This window comes from Temnothorax longispinosus, chromosome 9, assembly GCF_030848805.1.
Source record: "Temnothorax longispinosus isolate EJ_2023e chromosome 9, Tlon_JGU_v1, whole genome shotgun sequence".
NCBI classification, from domain to species: Eukaryota; Metazoa; Arthropoda; class Insecta; order Hymenoptera; family Formicidae; genus Temnothorax; species Temnothorax longispinosus.
Window position 1 is genome coordinate 7,232,794 of NC_092366.1, and position 14,678 is coordinate 7,247,471.

Here is a 14,678-nt window from a genome sequence, read left to right on the forward strand (position 1 = left end):
TTGATTGGGCGCGTTCAGCAGACCAAGCTGCTCAGTAGCAGTCGAACGTGATTGGCTCTTACTTTTAGAACCAACAAATCAACGCAGTGTGTTGATAAGACGAACTCAACAGTTGTGGTTGTGTCTGCTGAACGCGGCCATTATTAGTTACACTTGCACCTTGCACCGTGCACCGCGTAAAGCGCGTTGCACGCAGCGTCGTCTGCTATAAGTGCTATATGATGTTTGTATATGTTGGTTATGTACATACATATATGGCAATGCGACGGTATTGAGTATGTGTACTGCGTACGAATCAGTACAAATGTTGTGACTCTCTCGTTGAAAGTTCTTGTTGTTATAGAAAAAATCTCATAAGAAAGAAAAATTGCAAAGAGAATCAACAAACCGCAAGCATGGTAAGAGAGCCGAAGAGATCAGTGGAAACGGAGGAACCGCGAAAGATCTGTCCAAGATCTGTTTCTCAAAAGGAGAGTAATCGAGGTTAATAATTCAGCAGAATGACTTTACAGTTTCAGTTCGGGTTCAACATGTTCCCGGAGATTCCGCGGCCCTTCAATACCCAGTACAAGTGCTTTTCAGTGTCGATGTTACCTGGGACCTATCGCCAGGATGTCGAGCGTGGCGGCAAGAGTGAGTATCGACTGACAACTAAATGAAAACAGGAAGGATGCTTTGTATCGGTCCGTTTTTCTTTCAGTAATCATGCCACCATCTGCTCTGGAACAACTTACCAGGCTCAATATCATTTACCCAATGCTATTCAAACTGACCAACAAGAAAACCAATAGAATTACTCATTGTGGTGTACTGGAATTCATTGCCGACGAAGGCAAAGTCTATTTACCTTATTGGGTTAGTAAGGATTGCATTTTATATATAAAAAAATTGCAGTAAATAAATTTATAGATTGCTACATCTTGTTATAGATGATGCATAATCTTTTGCTGGAGGAAGGTGAGCTATTGAATGTAGAGAGCGTGTCACTACCAGTCGCAACATTCTCGCGCTTTCAGCCACAGTCGGAGGATTTTTTGGATATTACAAATCCGAAGGCCGTATTGGAGAACGGTCTGCGCAGCTTTGCCTGCCTAACCACAGGCGACGTAATTGCGATCAAGTACAATCAAAAGATTTACGAGATGTGCGTGCTCGAAACCAGACCTGGTCCGGCAGTTAGTATCATTGAATGCGACATGAATGTAGAGTTTGCGCCGCCGGTAGGCTATAAAGAGCCAGTAAGAAAGACAAAGAAGGAAGAGGATGACATAGAGCACCTGGCTGATTTGATGCCGGCACAGACTGGCTTTGTACCTTTCCAAGGTGAAGGCGTCCGGCTGGACGGCAAGAAGCGCAAAGACGCGCCCAAGCAGGAAACTGTAGCCACAAAGCCGACCTATGTCCGGGGAATACCCGATTATGATTATCAAATAGGCACTCTCAGGTTCCTGCGAATCATAAAGCCAACGAATAATAAGGAGGTAATAAAATATAAAATTATAAATAGAATTCTCTTCTGAATTTTGTTGTAAAATGCAGATCTAATGTGAGTTTAATTTATATTGCACATGATTTTCGTGGTATCATGTAATCATATTAATATATCGCTTGTATTGTTTCAGACAAAAGATCCAGACGAGTTTAAGGCGTTTACTGGCGAAGGGTTTACTCTCCTGAGAAAATCCAGAAAATGATAGAATAACGAGCAATTGTTTATTACTTTTAATTTATAAATAAATATTTACGAGCGTTTGTCGGAGTGAATGTTGTGGAATGATATTCTTTTGTTATAAAAATATAATTAAATGTGATAGTCAAGTTTTTGCTCCAATTCTTGATATTATCTAAATCTCATCACTATTTTAACAAGTTACGTGCGTCTTTATTTTTCTGTCACATTTCTAAGCAAAAAGAAACATTGTTCCATCTTTCATGTCATGTCTTTCTATGGAAATAAAGGGATTACATACCAAGTCATATAAAACAATTCTATAAAATCATATAGAAACTTTTGACTTTTTTCAAAGTGATATTCTCTATCGATCCATATTTAAATCCGAGAGAACTTACTTTACGCATAATATTGATATTGCTTTATTTACAACAAATATGCGATTCAGTAAGTATACTTAAACGTTAATTAATCAATTAATCCGAGACACATTAAAAGTATCCGGCAAATGTTGAATATTTATGCGCGTAATCGCATTCATATTGAATTTAGGATATAATCTATAATAGACGTAATTTGGAGATTCCATCGGAGATTCCTCTAACTCTTCTTATATTCAATTCTTTCCACTTTAACTTCGTCTCCGACTAACTGGTACACGTAAGTAACCACTGTTGAGCTTTGAATGTCCATCAATACGAATGATGGTATAACTGATCTAAAAAGAAAAAATTATGATCAAAACAGGATTTTTATATGGGATTTCCTTATTTTTTCTGAGAAAATAATTTATAAATTTATAATATTAAAAGATTGCATCACATGACTAAATTAAAAAAAAGATTTCTAAAAAAAAAAGAGAATTTTGTTAGAATTAAACTTTTGAAAAAAGTAATATTTTTTCTGAAAAACATGTTTCCATATTCATTTTTATATTACTTCTACATCTTTTTGAAAAGACTTACGTATCTAGAGGATTGTAAGCTCCGGTAGCTGATCCAGGATTGATGTAGAATTTATTTTCATGCTCGTAGGCTTCGAATTTATGCGTGTGTCCAGATATGAGAATATCGACATCTAATTGCCTTTGTATCAAGGCTAAAGATTCTGGATCACCCCATGGCACTACTTGATGTCCATGGGAAAGTCCTATTCTGAACTGTCCCACAGTAACTACTTTCTGTTCCGGATAATTTAGATTCTGTAAACAAATAAAATTGTTTGCTTTTATTTGTATATATGTAAATAATATTTGTAATTATGTTTCTTGCAATTTAAATAATCAATACATAATGACAACTTTACTTATTTTTCTTGCCCTTAATTTTACTCGACGTATTTAAACTGTCTAGTTATTTTAATTACGTTTTAATATTATTCTATATTTTTGTGTCAACGTGGTTAAATAAAACTGTTAGAATAATGCATACCTCATCGAAATCTCCTCTGACTACATGTACATCACTGGCTAGCGTTTTGAGATAATCATAGGACTCTTTTGTACAAAGATTGCCGGTGCATAAGATGTGCTGTATTCTTCCTGGTACTAGCAGCTTCTTGAATTTACTCGGAAGGCTACTACATCTGTGTGGAATATGCAAGTCCCCCAATACCAACACAAGCTGCAACAAGTTTGTTTTTGTATCTGCTTTGGAACAAGAGATTTTGAAATCTTTGTGTATGTCATTATATTGAGTAATTTGCTTTTTTCTAAATAAAAATATATGCATATACTTTTTTTAAGTTAGAAAACTGTAAGGAGAGAAATTGACATTTATAAATTATTGAGACAAACTGAAATAAACTGTTAAATTCTTATTCATAAGTGGGAGACGATTAAAGAATAAAAAAATTAGTTATAAAAGGAGTTACTGACTACACGATACAAGTTTAAATACATTTAATACAGACAGAAACTATAAAATGACGTTTCACCGCCTGCTTTAAGGTTAGATTACTAAAACGATTAGTTTTAGATTTAGTACACTCATGGATTATTTTTGTGTTACTCACCATGATTTTCGTAATTAAATCCTTAAGCTAATATATATTTCGATACTTATAATCTCGCGATATCAGTATCTGCTATATTTCTATAAAATAATGCACATTGCACAGGAGGCAGGAGGCAGGGCAGAAATCAGAATCAGAAACGTCAAACATGACACCGGAAGTGTATGTACATACAATGAGGTGCATAAATGAGTTCCGTTCTCGGTGCAGAACGGTGCAGATGAGCGCGCTACCTCTAGGTGGGTTACCCACCCATTTACCGACACGCCACGGTCGATAAAAAGTACGAACGCAGAACCGCGAACGTGTAAAAATGGTCAGTCACGCCGTATTGCTCGCGCGTGCATTTGATTAAAAGCAAAATATTAATTTTGTGTGCAAATTGCATTTAAGATGCTATTCTTTTAATCAGAACACAAAATTAATATTTATTACATACAGTATAACAATCATAGGTAATTATGTAATTGTAATTATATTACGCATCTGTAATTTATTATTCCACCGCCTAAGTATGTGTTTAGTGGAATAATATAATTACAAATAATATGATAATTATAAGTGCAACATATAATTACCTATAATTATTCCATTGTATATGTAATGCATATGTATTACATATATGTATGTAGGCATTATTTTCAGTATCTTATTTATAAGTAAATAAAATATTAAAATTAAAATATATAAATTGGGAGAGGATGTAAAGGTCACACGCGGTTCAAGATGCGTTTTAATATTAATAATGATGTATTCTTTAAAATCCAATCGTTTCGTCTCCAGTTCGAGCCGTCTTCAGTGGTATAAAGTTAACAACAATAATAAAATTATCTCCTTAACAATCTGGTTTAAATTTACTGTTCCCAAATTTTTACAAAAACTTAATAAGACTACAAGATCCAAATCAAGAATAATGGCCTGACAGATCCTTTACCATATGTTTCATACCATTTTTATTTGACTCTGCGATGTATTCGTTCTCCAGGCTTGATTTGGATCTTGTAGTCTTTAGGTTTCTGTAAAAATTTGGAAACAGTTTTTATCGGGTTATTAAGGAGAATATTTTCTTATTGTTTTAACTTTATACCACTAAAGATGGCTCGAACTAGAGTCGAAACGTTTGGATTTTTGGATTTTGAAGAATATAAATCATTAATATTGAAATGCATCTTGAACCGCGTATGACCCTTACAGCCTCTTCCAATTTATATTTTAATTTCGGAGGGTCTTCATACTATTAAATTTTATTACAATTAAATTTAATTAATTAAGGATTAACTGGATATGAAATTTATTTTGCAATCTTTTGTGAATATAATAGGTTCTTCTAATTTGATGATTTTATTAATTTTGTAACGCGATTCGCATCTATTTATACTTTATACAAAACGTAATTATTTTTTTCCTAAAACAAAAATTTCTTTTAAAGGAAAAATGATTACCGGCCAATAACGAGCAACAAAGATGTTAAATTTTAAAAAATTATTTATTGTTATAACAATGCTGGAACGTTTCGGCAACATCGTGACTTTATCAGTCAAATTAAATAAAATAAATTACAAATTAATACGAATAATCATGGTAAAAATGCTAAGTAAACGCTGTACGGTCTTTAATTATAAGATGAGTGAACCAGGAGTAACATGAAATTGTTAACCGCAATAAAACGGCATGGACGCATTTTCGAAACCTTGTTGGACAATCAAAACAGAAAATCCATGATATATTCTTTAGTCGACAATGAAAATGAATCGGGCCAGCCAGCGAAGTCTGCCAGAGTCAATATAGTTAAAAGTTTAATTTTTATCACTATAAAGACTCAATTGTTAAAAGTTAAACTTGACTATGGCAGACTTCGCTGGTTGGCTCGATTCGTTCCCATTGTCGAGTGAAGAATATATCATGGATCTTCGGTTTCGATTGTCTAACAAGATTTCGAAAATGCGTCGATGCCGTTTTATTGCGGTTAACAATTTCATGTTACTCCTGGTTTACTCATCTTATAATCAAAGACCGTACAGCGTTTATATAACATTTTTACCGTATTTATTGGCAATGTAATATGATTCATGATTATTCGTATTAATTTGTAATTTATTTTACTTAATTTGGCTGATAAAAGCACGGTGTTGCCGAAACCCGTCAGCATTGTTAACAATAAATAATTTTGTAAAATGTAACATCCTTCTTGCTCGTTATTGGCCGGTAATCATTTATCCTTTGTTATATACATACGAGCTTGTTCTTTGTTTAGAATTTTAAAATTTCTTCTTATAAAAAGAGGAAAATATTTTTATAGTCTTAATGTGTAGTGGTTCTGAAAAGAACCGATTTAGTGGTTCTAAAAAGAACCGATTGGATGTTGCTATATAACCATGAGATGTTCCTTGTTTTTAATATTTGGTGGTTCTGAAAAGAACCGATTGGATGTTGCTAACAATGAGATGTTCCTTGTTCTTAATATTTGGTGGTTCTGAAAAGAACCGATCATTTTACTTGGCCCTGGCGAATTTTAAAAATCCGTCCAGTAACCATTTCTCTCAATCACTTGGTGCAGTCGTCGATCGATGGACTGACGAAGATTGGTGAAGAACTCAGGTTCGCCTCGAAGTGCTTCCCATGCATTCCTCGCGTGTTCAAACAGAGCTTCTTTGGTTCTCTCATGGCCAGGATCCCACGTATTCACAATTTTCGCCCACACATTCTCAATCAAATTGAGATCCGAGGATTTAGCTGGCCAATCAAGAACCACAATCTCTGGATGTTGTACGAACTATCTTCGCACAATGCGGAAAGTATGAACTGCAGAATTGTCCTAAACTAATTAATCGAAATCTCGGTACATCTTCTGCCGGGAATATATTTCGGACGCTCGGAAGCAGAACGTTTTCCAAAATATCGATGTATTCCTCAGCATTCATATGTGCCGATATTTCAATTAGTTCACCAGGACCATACGCACTCATCCATCCCCACATTGCACAAGTGATGCGCCCACTTCGCTCTTGAGGAATGACATACCTCGGATCAAACCTGCGATTATCGGGTCTCCAAACACGACCACGCCGATCAACTGCAGAACAAAAGACTTTTTCGTCCGTCCAGATAGTGACATCCCATTCTTCCGCAGATGTCATTAACTCTTGTAACGCAAAAGCAACGCGATCTTCGCGATGCCCTTGCGTGAACGCGATTTTTCGTGCAGCACGACAATAACAGTGAACATGGGCTTCATGTAAACGTCGGCATGCTGTCCACCGAGAAATCGCTACCTCCAATTTGTTAATGGCATTTATAACCGGAAGAAAAGGATGTATATCTACCTGGTTGACTAAAGCGTTATTTTCTTCCACAGTTGTTCTTCGTGGTCTGCGATTGTGCTCACGATGATCGCGCAGAGCCTCTTCACCACCTTCTTGCCACGCACGAATCCACTTTCTTGCCGTCTTATCCGAACAGGGAATTATGGTGCAAATCTTTTCGAGACTTACATCTCCTTCCCACAAACCGATAATACGGCCGCGCTGGATTTCGCTCAACATTACTGCACCGAGTCGCGAGACAAAATGCTGATTGAGGCAGCCAGCGCTTTTGTTCAACGTTATTTGACAAAAGACGATCGCCACGTATTAGCGTCATTTATTGTTTGTTGACTCAACCCGATTCGGTCAGATCAAAAGTTCGGTTTGAAACTTGATGACTCTAAATTTAACTATATATCATTAACTACAGAAAGCTTCCTTAACATCGATCAAAGATTCTTAGCATTATCGTGGCAGATTTTACAATTCTATTGCATTACAGTTAATAATTACATAACTTTTTTCCTTTAAGTGCAATATAAAAATTTTTTAAATAAAAGTTGTCACAAAAGGAATATATTTTATAATGAAATTATTTACAACATACAAAAATTATTTCGCGCTATTTATTAAACAAATTATTTCTCAATAATTTTTTTTACTGTCAGGGAGACGATCAAAAAATAAAAAATAATTTTGTTAGAAACTTTCAAACCCAATATACCACAAAAAATTTTCGTCGATGTGTTTTGTTCCGTTATCGTCCCTCTCTCCCTCCTTCTATGTATTTTTTCTATGTATTTGTATATCTTTCTAGATTTTTTTTTTTTTACGTGAATTTTTTCGATATTTTATTAGTTATTCTGCTATTCCGGAAAATTCTACCCCTATTTCATATACTTGTGGTAAAAATTCGGCCCAGCCGTTCTTGAGTTATAAGTGGTCTAACTAAACCGACTTTGTTTTATATATTAAGATAAGAGAAATAAAATTAAGATATGCATTAATAACGCGAAACATTTATCTTGTAAATATTTCTTGACACCATACAAAATTTTTTCAATACGAATTTATTTCCCCACTATAAAGACCTCAATGCAAAAATTTCGAAAATGAAAAGCAGGGGTTCAGGGGCATCAGGGAAACATAATCTGCAAGGAGGTCGAATCTAAAATTTCAATCTAAAAATCTATCTAAAATTTCAAGAATTTTCCAAAGTTTCAAAAAATTTTCTAATTTTGCTAATATTTCCAGCAATTCCAGCTCATTTGCAAAATTTTTCTCATAGTGTTGCGGATCTGCGATATTATTTTGTCTATGACATAACCTATTTGGTCTTTTACCCTGAAACCAGCAAGAACCTCAAATTATTATTATTTATGGCCGCGCGTGAAAGTTCGAATGAGCAGTGCGTTGTTCTGAGAAAGTTATTAAATCGAGAAACATTTTAACACTTTTCTAATATTGCCTGCGCAATATATAATAGAAACATAAAAAGTATTCGACATGAAATGCGTCGTACCTGGCGGAAACGTCAAAAGTAAATCACTCTCTTAATTTATGTTATGTAAATAAATCAGAATCACTGTTTTACAACGCAAACAAAAATCACCAATTTCATTTAACATTTTCTACTACATGGCTAATCTAATCCTTTACACTACTAGTTTGTTTTGTATTGTATATTTTATTATTTACGAGAAATATTCGTTAAAACGTAACTACACTACGAGTTAATAATAATAAAAATTTTCTAAATATTTAACATGAACTAGAAGAATTTCAGATTAATAATTTCATGAAGCTTCTCGACAATAAATTACTGATTAACTTTTCCTGATTGATACAGTCTTGGCAAAAGCCATACACATGCTGGCGAGGATTGGCGATGAGATATATGTGAATCCGCAAGAAGAATCTATGTCTATTCGCACGGTCAACATGGCAAAATCAGCATACTCTGACTTCACATTCGACAAAAATTTCTTCTCCTATTACACTCTTGGAGATCTCGAGGAGGAAGAGGCACAAAAGTGCAAAATTTCAATAAGGGTAATATCTGCTTCAGCTACAAATTTATGTTCAGGATATTAATCTATGATATTAATTTACAGAGCGCAATGACAGTCTTCAAATCTGCACATATGTTGGACAAGCAAGTGGAAACTTGTCACATTCATTTGGAGGTAGATGCTTGCAATTTAGTGTTTATCCTCAAATACAAAAACGGTATCAACAAGACCCACCTGGCGCCTATTTTGGATTCAGAAAAGTTGCAAGTACACTAAAAACATTTTTTCATTATACTTAATTCTTGGATGTAATTTAAAAATTATTTATCAGGTTTTGACAAAATCTAATTAATTCTATCAATTACGGCATCTCCAAATATATTCTAAAAATTTGATAAATAATAACATTTCATATAACAGTATTATAAAAAAAAAGGAAATAAATACATCCGAGGATTAAATTTTCACCTGAACTGTTGATCATATCAGAATAATGAAATTGTGGATTAAATAGGCATCGTACACTAAGGCTGGTATGTCTAACGAATTGATGTCGCGGGGTCGAACATTAATGGACGCTTTGCAAAATTTTCCACAAAATTTGATCGAAATAACGCTCGAGGTAACGTCACTTAAGCTGTTGTTCAGGAATTACGTGGACGATGCATCAGGTAAATCAAGTGTGCCATTCCTAGCATATATGTATAAACATAAAACGCAAAATAATGTAATATATATTATTGTCAATTAATGTCAATTAATACTATAATCGTATATTACACACAGTCATGGTACATACTACACGTACCCAGCTGGCTCTTGGTCCTGGAGAATTTGATCGTTACACGATTGGCAACGAGACAAGCGTTACGTTTTGTTTGAAAGAAGTCAGAGCTTTCCTCGCTTTCAGCGAGAGCGTGGGCATTCCAATTACCGCAAATTTTGGAACAGCAGGAAGGTATACATCCAAATTCTCAAGCTCTTTTATTTAATATTAAGTAAACACTCTGATAGTTAAAGATTAAATTATTGTTTTGATATACCAGTAATATAAAATTTTAGCATGTTTCTATTTTAATAATTCTTGATCTCTCGCGTGTTACATTTTTCAGACCAATATTATTTACGCTGAAGAGTCAAGCCTTCGAGACAAACTTGCTGTTATCAACTCTAAGCCCAGACAGTGATAGTCAATCGGACTCGTCGGTTGTCAGCAGGCAAATACAGTCTGTTCGAAGAAAGAATGCTTCCTCAAGGGGTACGTCTAAACGCGCCAACAAATTTTCCAGTCGAATGAAGAAATCTAAACCTGAAGTCAGTGATATATTCAAAAGACCAGCAGAAGAGAAAAATCAGTCGGACAAAACGCTCAACCAAAACAGGAATGCTTCTATCAATATCGTTTCTGCAAATAATTCTATAAATGGTGTTCGAGAAAGAAATTTGCCGGAACAAAGTCGTCGCTCTGTCGCGTTCAGTCCTGCTAGTACATCTTCGGCGACTAGCAAAAAGATTTCGGAGGACAAACGAAAGCTGGTAAAGTCAGTATTTTCTAGTATCACAAAGAGGAAATTGACGGATGACGAAGAAGATCGTGAGAAGGAGGAAGAAGTTGCAGTAGACTGCAATAATTGTGAAGAGAGCGTGCTACAGTCGCCGCCGCGGTGTCAAGTAGCCAAGAAAGCAAGACTGGTGTTCCAGAAATGTTTTCAGAATACCTTTGATCCCCGAATGTTACCTGGTCACGACACTATCCTGGTAGAGGATTCCGATGAGAATAACAGTGATTAAGTATATTTTCTTGTGAAATTTGGAAGAATTTCTATAACGACAAATCAGAGAAACTTTTATTTGCACAGTAATAAAATACTAATTTTATAACACAGATTTTCCGAAAAATTAACCAAGATAATGTTTAAAGTAAATTATTTAATTAATTTATTAGTTTGAATAACACTTTTTATTTAGATCAATCATTAGTCTTTTTCTTTTTCATGAAAAGCGATATGTTTCAATAACTAAATACTTAAGTTTATATTTAATTACATGTAGAGATTTTCAAATAGAAAATCTTAAAATTTATTAATGTATTACGTTTTCTTTCAATATGAAGTGATTCAATTATGTAAGCTCTCATTACTCTTGGTTAACATACCTATTTTTTTAAGTAAGTTTCAGTTATATGGGATCTCATAAAAAATCTGGTCTATAGTTTATAACAAAAGTATATCATGCACAACGCAGCGCAAAGTTATCTAAAAGAAAATTGTGTTCGCGAAATAAGATCTTGAACCATTGTATATAAGACGTTTTTTGTAAAAATGTTAATGTAAATAAAAATATCTTTATACAAAAAAATCTGAGAGTAGTGCGTGAGAAAAGTCTGCCTCTTGAACTTGCTCATTTTCCATAATTTTAATGACAAAAATAATTACAAATGGAAAAAATACATTCAATGTAAGTATGTGTGTACGTAGAAAAGTAGAATTTCATTATATTTACTATTATTATTATATAAATAATAAAGGCGATCTTGTGAGACCGGGAAAATAAAATATATACTTAATTTTTCACAACTAATGGAAATTCCAAATTTATATCACCAAAATTAATTCTATTTCATGATAAAAGGACCGGTACCGGTACCACAGTCTCCGATTAACGTGATCCTCCGATTAAACTCACTCTGCATCTTTTTCTAACTGTCCCTCTAGAAAGAGACGAAGAGTGAGTTTAATCGGAGGATCACGTTAATCGGAGACTGTGGTACCGGCCCTTTAAACTTGAAATTCTACACATATATTTGGGACACTGCAGTGCATATACGTCACAGTGACCACGTGCTTATTCTAACTTGACCCGATCCTAATGCATGTAAACTCCTAACCCTCCTGTCCTCCTCACGTTATACGTCGGACGCGTTTCCCCGTTTCATAATTATACGATATTTACGACGGCGATATTTACACGCGGAAGGATCCCGGAGGATAACAAAGAGAAATATGAACGGAATGAGGCAAATAGTGTTTAATCTAACTGCTTTGACTAGCGTGGGTATGGGGGGCTGGTACTTGGGCAAGTTCTCCGAACAGAGGCGATATTCGAAAGACAATGAAACGAGCGTGTTGTCAGCGACGCATATCCGGAGCATGCCAGGTTTGCCTCTGTTCGGCACGGTTTCGGCGGCCACCCCCTTGACACCTGCCGAAAGCGACCACGATATGGGCTCCAAAGTGTCATCGACCGTCACAAGGGTGTCGCAGGTGGGATTAAGGATGATTAAAGATTAACTAACCCATTTATATATCATTGGAGATTACAAACAATTTGCAATGCTGGAGGCTGGCACCAATAACAATAACAAATAATTTGATACTTGACAAATTTATTGGCATGTGATGATTTAGTAATAAATAATCTGGTCGCATCAAGTATGAAAGGAATTAATTCAGTAACTTGTCGATGCATAGAAATTTTGCTGAATTGTTTCTAACACCGTTGTTGCGTTAAAAGTTCTAACGATCGTACTGGATATTGATAATATTGCGGCAGATTATGAAATTTGGTTTTCCCGGATTGGATCATGTCAGGTCCTACGAGGATTTTGTGCTCTCTTACGACAGGCGAAACAGAGTTGCTCATTGGGTGTTTGAACACTTGACCAAGGAAAGGTTGCAGTACAACAAGGAAGCGGATCGTTCCAAGTGCGAATTCAAACCCGATCAGAGTATACACCCTTTCTTCAGGTGAAGAAATATAGAATTTCTAATATATAATTCTCTCTCAGATTATTCCTTAGAAATCTGCAAGAGAAAGTTTGCTTATTTAATTTAATAGACTAAATTGATCTGAGATTAATTAATTTTGACGATGTCAACAGATCAGAGAATACAGACTACAAAGGAAGCGGCTATGATCGTGGTCATCTGGCGGCGGCTGGAAATCACAGAGTGAACCAGAAACACATGGAGCAAACTTTCTTCCTCACTAATATGGCACCACAGGTCGGAAAGGGCTTCAATAGAGATTCCTGGAACAGGTTGGAGAAACACGTTCGGAAATTGACAAATGTCTACAAGGACGTTTACGTGTGCACGGGGCCGTTGTACCTTCCTAAGTGCGTTTGCTTGCTGGCAGTTTCCAGTTTTGCTTTGAATCTTGTTTATTTTTATGTTATTATATGCATTTTTAGGAGAGAAACGGATGGAAAGAAATATGTGCGTTATGAGGTGATAGGCGCGAATCATGTGGCGGTGCCTACACACTTTTACAAGGTGATCGTCGGCGAAACCAACGACGGCAAGCTCGAAATGGAAGCTTTTGTGATGCCGAATACGCCGATTGACGATAACGCGCCGCTCACTAATTTTCAGGTACTATACTTTGCATTTCAAGAAATTATAAAATGTGGAAATGATATTGAACTTTGTAGGATACATTTTGTATCTATAAATATGTATATCGCAATATAAACGTAATTAAATTGTCAATACAATTGCTTATTAATTGGAAGCAAATATTAAAATTAAACGTATTGAAGTAATTGCATGAGTGTAAAAAATAAGCGATGTGTATGAAACTTATTCAATGTATAACAAGATATAATAAATTTATATTATAAGAATCTGATCAATTTTTTTAACAGGTGCCACCAGACAGCATCGAACGCGCTGCCGGGCTTTTATTCTTTGACAAAATATCGCGCAATAAATTAAGCAAAGTGAACGGCAAGAACACAGGCTAGATTTGAGACGACTGCTCAATTCACTCCATTCCCTTTTCCTTACCGATAGAAAATTCCCAATTTTCAGATATTCAGATTGTAAAGAGTTTTAATTTCTGACGCACCATCGATCGTATATTTAAATCTAGTCGACTATTTTTTAGCTCATTGTACATAATTTATACAAGTTTTATCAATCACGATGTTTTATATTATTCATACATACTATGTATTATTTTAGCTGCTCTGTATTTTATCGAATAATAAAGATACAAATATTTGTCGATGTGTTAATCAATTCGTTTGCTTATTTTCGAGGGGGGGGGGGTGGCTGGGACCCTTCTGCCCACAAGGGTCGGATGTCGACCGGAGCTGGTTGCGGCGGAGGCGGTGCCGGTTGGTTGGCCCTCGTCGCGGCTGGTTCTGGTGGCGGTGCCGGTGAACCGTTAGCCGAGATCGGCTGGTGGTTTGCCGGAACCGGTGGTTGTTTAGCTGGTGCTGGCCAGTACGGGGATTCACTAACTCCTTAAGGCTCCTGACTCCTGGTCCCTGAGCCGAGAACTCTGCGTTGACGGTGGCGCCGTACCGTCGCGGCTCGCGGCAGAAATAAGAACTCTCTCCTCTCACTCTCTCCAATGGAGAATTCTGTCTTGTGACATGTTGACAACCTTATTTTAAGTTGCGGTATATTTCTTTATTATTCGCTCTGTACTTGTGCTCTAACGTTTAACGTATTCGTGAAACTCGTAAAATTGACCGTATGGTAAGATTTGCAAGAAATATATATGCGGAAGGAACATTCACCACTCCTTTCGATAGTCGTCAAACGGCTTGTTTTCCGTATGTTTAGGCTTCGTTTTATGGCTGTTTGTTTATTGTCGAGGGAAAAGGATAGTATCCGGTCAATTTTTGAAGTGTGCTGAAACGATCTGTCGTGATTTTTTATTTGTCTTTTT

At 35.7% G+C, this 14,678-nt stretch overlaps 4 protein-coding genes across 5 annotated transcripts; 3 read left to right on the forward strand and 1 right to left on the reverse strand.

Annotated features, from left to right (window-relative positions):
* The first annotated feature begins 239 nt into the window (after window positions 1-239).
* Window positions 240-1,973, forward strand: Ufd1-like (ubiquitin fusion-degradation 1-like). Of its 2 annotated transcripts, XM_071787483.1 has the most exons (5): window positions 240-398; window positions 513-633; window positions 701-855; window positions 930-1,481; window positions 1,623-1,973. In XM_071787483.1, exons 1-5 carry the CDS (start codon window positions 396-398, stop codon window positions 1,692-1,694), a joined length of 903 nt encoding a protein of 300 aa, XP_071643584.1. In that variant the 5' UTR covers window positions 240-395; the 3' UTR covers window positions 1,695-1,973. The 2 variants fall into 2 exon arrangements, with proteins under 2 accessions (XP_071643584.1, XP_071643583.1); XM_071787482.1 differs by lacking the exon at window positions 240-398 and having other exon boundaries at window positions 501-633.
* Window positions 1,974-2,078: 105 nt separating this feature from the next.
* On the reverse strand, window positions 2,079-3,846 carry Vps29 (vacuolar protein sorting 29). The gene is made up of 4 exons (XM_071787486.1): window positions 3,686-3,846; window positions 3,103-3,294; window positions 2,638-2,873; window positions 2,079-2,390 (listed from the first exon to the last, which is right to left on the reverse strand). Exons 1-4 carry the CDS (start codon window positions 3,686-3,688, stop codon window positions 2,273-2,275), a joined length of 549 nt encoding a protein of 182 aa, XP_071643587.1. The 5' UTR covers window positions 3,689-3,846; the 3' UTR covers window positions 2,079-2,272.
* Window positions 3,847-8,322: 4,476 nt separating this feature from the next.
* On the forward strand, window positions 8,323-11,352 carry Rad9 (cell cycle checkpoint control protein Rad9). The gene is made up of 6 exons (XM_071788143.1): window positions 8,323-8,527; window positions 8,837-9,039; window positions 9,102-9,266; window positions 9,514-9,670; window positions 9,786-9,957; window positions 10,112-11,352. Exons 1-6 carry the CDS (start codon window positions 8,494-8,496, stop codon window positions 10,788-10,790), a joined length of 1,410 nt encoding a protein of 469 aa, XP_071644244.1. The 5' UTR covers window positions 8,323-8,493; the 3' UTR covers window positions 10,791-11,352.
* Window positions 11,353-11,866: 514 nt separating this feature from the next.
* On the forward strand, window positions 11,867-13,999 carry Endog (Endonuclease G). Its single transcript, XM_071788948.1, has 5 exons — window positions 11,867-12,262; window positions 12,552-12,745; window positions 12,880-13,116; window positions 13,192-13,372; window positions 13,645-13,999. Exons 1-5 carry the CDS (start codon window positions 12,002-12,004, stop codon window positions 13,741-13,743), a joined length of 972 nt encoding a protein of 323 aa, XP_071645049.1. The 5' UTR covers window positions 11,867-12,001; the 3' UTR covers window positions 13,744-13,999.
* Window positions 14,000-14,678: the final 679 nt, after the last annotated feature.